Source organism: Hyperolius riggenbachi, chromosome 9 (genome assembly GCF_040937935.1).
Source record: "Hyperolius riggenbachi isolate aHypRig1 chromosome 9, aHypRig1.pri, whole genome shotgun sequence".
Lineage (NCBI taxonomy): Eukaryota > Metazoa > Chordata > Amphibia > Anura > Hyperoliidae > Hyperolius > Hyperolius riggenbachi.
The window spans coordinates 221,052,727-221,057,830 of NC_090654.1; the positions used below are offsets into that span (position 1 = coordinate 221,052,727).

The 5,104-nt window shown below is 36.9% G+C and overlaps 1 protein-coding gene across 1 annotated transcript; it reads left to right on the forward strand.

Annotated features, from left to right (window-relative positions):
* Positions 1 to 266: 266 nt before the first annotated feature.
* Positions 267 to 4,820, forward strand: NKX2-8 (NK2 homeobox 8). The gene is made up of 2 exons (XM_068251903.1): positions 267 to 408; positions 4,345 to 4,820. The coding sequence occupies exons 1-2, from the start codon at positions 267 to 269 to the stop codon at positions 4,818 to 4,820; spliced, it is 618 nt and encodes a 205-aa protein (XP_068108004.1).
* Positions 4,821 to 5,104: the final 284 nt, after the last annotated feature.

Genomic DNA, 5,104 nt, shown 5'->3' on the forward strand with positions numbered 1-5,104 from the left:
GTGAGGGGAGGGGGGCTTCTGTTCCCATTAGGGTCTTAAGCACTTGACTCACACTGGTACTTAGCATGCTGTAGACAGGGACGGTCTGAAAGCAGTTAGTTTATGTTTGTGTGTAGATGGGGTGGCATGTTTATATAAACAGCATCTCCCAGTAAGTGATACTAATATTTAGGCTGTACACAGAGGAAGAAGGAGCAAAGTGTGGACTTAGCTTTAGGCCACCATCCATCCCCCTGACTCGTCGCTATCTCTGAAGGACTACAGCCATGTCTTCTTCAGGCAGCCTCAGCTTCACAGTGCGGAGGATTCTGGATCTGCCGGAGTATGAAGACTCTGAACCTTCCATAAGTTTCTCAAGAAGCTCAGGTTGCCATGCTTGGGAGGAGAGCGACAGAAGCCACTATTTATGTAAGTATCAGCTGCTATGGCAAAACATTTTACACATCAGCTACACTGTTGCAATTTATATGGCTGTTTATTTACTTTTTATTTATTGAGCTTTTTACATTTAGGCTTCTTTTTCCTTCAGCACCGGCCCACTGAATTAGGGCCCTTTGAGTCATGGGCCCATATGCAATTCACTTTTTCACCTGAGTTATCTCCAAGGAGATCATTTTCCTCTAAGCTTTAAGCTAACTTTTCAACATTTTACAATTAAGAAAGTACCCATAAGATGGTGAAAAAGTACTATGACATTTATTTTGAGGATTTTCTTGCTTTCTGATGCCTTAAAAGGGGCATTTTATGACAAGCTGTGAAAATATCACCTGGGAGAAAACGCAGGAGAAAAAGTGACTTGCATATGGGCCATAGACTCATATGCAATTCACTTCCCCTGAGTTTTCTCCTAGGTGATCATTTTTCATTTTGTATTTAAAACACATTTTTAGCATTTTGCAATCGAAAAAGAACCAAAACGTAGGTGAAAAAGTCAAAATTATTTTGAGTATTTTCTTTCTTGCCGGTGGTTTTAAAGGTATTTTATTTACAAGATGTGAAAATATCCCCTTGGAGAAAAAGTGAATTGTTTATGGGCCTGAATCTTTTTGTGTTCTGTCGCAATGGACAATATTATCGCATCCCAACATGATGCAATGATATTTCCTGATACAGTTATATCAGGTGCAATGCAATGGGTTCTGTTGGAGAAATGCACAGCACGCTGTGTGTCTAGCGGGTAGCATATCTGTTTACAGTGGCAGTGAAGCATAATTTCATTGTACTGTATGCTTCACCGCATGGCTGCACAGCTCGTTTAATGTGCCATGCTACGATTGCAGCTCATCCTGCACTGTGTAAAATGAAACTTTGGCTAAAAACAGTTCGCTGCAGAGGGATTATTAAATAGTTTACTTTTTTAATTTAATTGAGTAAGTGTGTGATTTATTAACACATCTTTGAAGATCTCCAGAAGGGGATATCATTGGTGATTCAGAAATGTTGGCTGAACTTTTTTTTTTAATTGTTAGCTATTAAGTGTTTAGGATTTGATGCCCACGCCTTGGTCATATCAGCTGATAGTCAGAGTTGCTGAGAGGTCTGTGAATTAGCAGAATTGGGATGGCATCTGCCTCCAGCATCCATGGCAACCTGTGAAATAAATACAAAATAAAAACTATAAAGCACTATTGTCACTTTGGGCACATGTATGAGATTACAATTACAAGCTGAGAAGGTATTAACCTAATCAGCAGCCCTCACTATGTGTCATTATGACCCAGGATAGGGATGCAATCCTTTACAACATAATACCAGTCAATTTTAAACAGAAATCCAGTCCAGGTTTGCTGGATCATTTATAGTGACATTTACATTGGAGATCTTTGGGAATCTCTGGAAATGCCTTAAAAAACAGGTAATATGGGCCATATGCAATTCACTTTTTCTACTAAGCTTTCTCCTAGGAGATTTCTTTTTATCTTCAGTTTACAATAACTTTTTAGCACTCTGCAAGTGAAAAAGTACTAAAAAGTAGGTGAAAAGGTATTGTCAAAATTATTCTGAGTAATTTCTTGCCTGATGGTGGCTTACAAAGCATTTTATTAATAAGGTGGAAAATATCACATAGGAGAAAACATAGGAGAAAAAGTTAATTGTATATGGCCCCATGGCCCTTATTCAATTCATTTTTCTCCTACGTTTTCTCCTTGGTGACAATTTTTCATCTTCTGTTTAAAATAACTTTTCAGCACTCTGCAACTGAAAAAGTACCAACAAATAGGTGAAAAAGTACTGTTAAATGTATTCAGAGTATTTTCTTGCTTGTAGGTGGCTTAATAAGCATTTTATTGATAAGGTATGAAAATATCACTTAGGAAAAAAATCGGGAGAAAAAAATAAATTGCATATGGGCCCATATGTTTTAGCCAAAGGCAGTTTACTGCTGGGCTCTTCTTCAATTCAACTTATTCTCCTTTTCTCCTAGGTGATATTTTACACCTTATCAATAACATACTTTTTAAGCCACTAGCAACAAAGCAAATGCTCAGAACAATTTTGACAGTATTTTTTTCATTTTCTTTTTATTATTATTTCAGTTTCAGAGTGCTGCAAAGTTATTTGAAACAGAAAGACTATTAGAAGAAAACTTAGGAGAAAAGTTGAATTGACTTTTTCTCCTGAGTTTTTCCTAGGAGATGATTTTTCATCTTCTATTTAAAATAACTTTTCATCATTTTGCAACTGAAAAAGTATCAAAAATTAGGTGAAAAGGTACTATCAAAACTACTTTATGTGTTTTTTTGCTTGCTTGTGATTTAAAAGGCATTTTACTGACAAGTCTCAAAATATCACTTAGGAGAAAACTCAGGAGAAAAAGTTAATTGCATATGGGCCACAGTCTTTCAAATAATTTACTATAGATTGACAAATGTGTGTGCCTTTCTTCATAATTCTTTATTTAATAAGCAACATAAAACAGAGTTGAATATCCTCTTCAATCCTTAAATGCTATTTAGAACTAATAATTGCTATATAAATATTTCCCCCAGCCCAGTTGGCTGACGTTATTTTCTTTTCCCTTCTGCAAATCAAATTCACTTGTTGTAAAGTTCTGGAAACCATTTCATCTTGGTATCCAATGTATTTTTTTATTTTATTATTATAGACAATTATATTTTTATCCTAATAAAGTAGAAAGGTTAGTTATAGAACAAGTTTAATTTTATAAGTATCTGTTTTAATAAATGGATAAAGATCAGCATTAGACCATTTGAAGGGTTTTAGTTGGTCTTAGTCTAGACATAGATAATGTTCAACGTTAAGCACTTTCGCAAGTAAACAATTAATTTCTAACATCTTTGTGCCCGGAGTTAATGCCCCAACACTTTAGAGTTAACAACTAACCTATAGGTATTTTAGGTTTTAGTAATTCCTGTTTACACGTCTAGTTACAGAGCTTTGAAATGTTTTTAAGTGTTGCACTTTCTGTGTTTTTGAAGAGAGGTGAGCCAGCCATGTCTGGTGATGCAGCAGATGACCACTGGCAGGTCAATCTCTGTGCTATATCAGTACATGTGGGCAGCATGGAGACATAGTGGGTAGCCCTCTCACCATACAGCACTACAGTCCCCAGTTCAAATCTGGGTCATGATGTTATTTGCATGGAGTTTGTATGTGTTCTCCCTGTCTTTGTGTGGGCGTACTCCCAAATGTATACAAATAAGTTAACTTCCATGCAAACTTAGCCTTAGTCTAAGATAGAGAAATATGACAGTGGTAGTGGTTAGTCTTTAATCTCTCTCAAAGGGCCACTTAGAGATTGACTACATACTCTGTAAGGCACTGTGGCAGTTGTCATAGTAACAATGAAAAATGTACAATAAATTATGTTAAAAACTTTCTACATAATACACTCAAGTGCTTAGGCATTAAGTAAAGCATACATTTTTGATTTTTTTTCCTCGTCACGTGTTTTTTTCTTTTTAGAAAATTGAGTAATGCATTTTATAATTACATACATGAATGTTTGGGTTTGAAAAGCAATTTATTTTTATTGCCTTTCCTTTTTTGCCAGTGGTTTCCCTACATTTATGATACTACATTTATGATACTGGTACAGATATACACACATAGATCTTTTGCAATTCTTTTCTTCCCCTCTTCTCAAGATTGAAGTACCCAATAGGTTAAACCTCACCAATCAGTGCTCATCCCCAAGTGTGAAAGCATATTCAGTAACATCTACTGCCCACTCTTCAATCTTCCCATCAACCATCATTAATACAGGATGTGTTTGATTACAGTGATTAAGATAATTTAGAAAAATCATCACATTACGTATTAACAAGTTCTGCATTTGTTGCCAAGAACAGCGTACTTATATATTCATTTTATATGTTGCAGCTTCAGATGAGAGCAGTTCTGATGTCATGCTAGGAGACGGCATGCAGAAATCAAACAAGGAGACCAATGGTCATGAGAAGAAAAAGAAGCGCAGGGTCCTCTTCTCAAAGGCCCAGACCTTAGAACTGGAGAGGCGGTTTCGCCAGCAGCGCTACCTGTCTGCCCCGGAGAGGGACCAGCTAGCACACATTCTCCAGCTCACTCCAACCCAGGTGAAGATCTGGTTCCAGAACCACCGCTATAAGATGAAGAGAGCCAAACCTGAAGCAACAAGCTCTCCACCTTTTTTAAAGCACGTCATGGTGCCAGTGCTGGTTAGAGATGGTAAGCCTTGCCATACTTGTTCCCCAACCAGCTCTGCAGACAAGGTGCCTATTTTCCCCACTCTGCCCCCTACAGGTGCATTCAGTTTTGTCCACAGTTACCATCATAACCAACATATACCTCATCCAGCTACTCTTTCTTGGAGGTGGTGACTGCAAATCTTTGCAGAACTACTTATTATCTTGTGATAATGTATACGAGTTTGCGAAAACATCTTTCTCAACAGCTATTAATTTCATGAGTTTAAACATGGACTTACTGAAGATTTACCGAAGATGATGTCTTATGTGGCCCAAGCTATGAAACTGACATTCTCAGAATAGTTATGCATCATTTTTGTACCTTGTTCTTTACAAGTCTGTAGATAATCAGACGGGAGTATACGTATTTGTATATATACATGACTGGTAAAATGTAATGATCCTCATTTGATTGC

Excerpts from the sequence above, each read along its gene's own strand:
- NKX2-8 (XM_068251903.1), top strand. The coding sequence starts at position 267 with ATGTCTTCTTCAGGCAGCCTCAGCTTCACAGTGCGGAGGATTCTGGAT. Across the intron at positions 409-4,344 it reads CGACAGAAGCCACTATTTAT|CTTCAGATGAGAGCAGTTCT; the intron begins GTAAGTATCAGC and ends TATATGTTGCAG.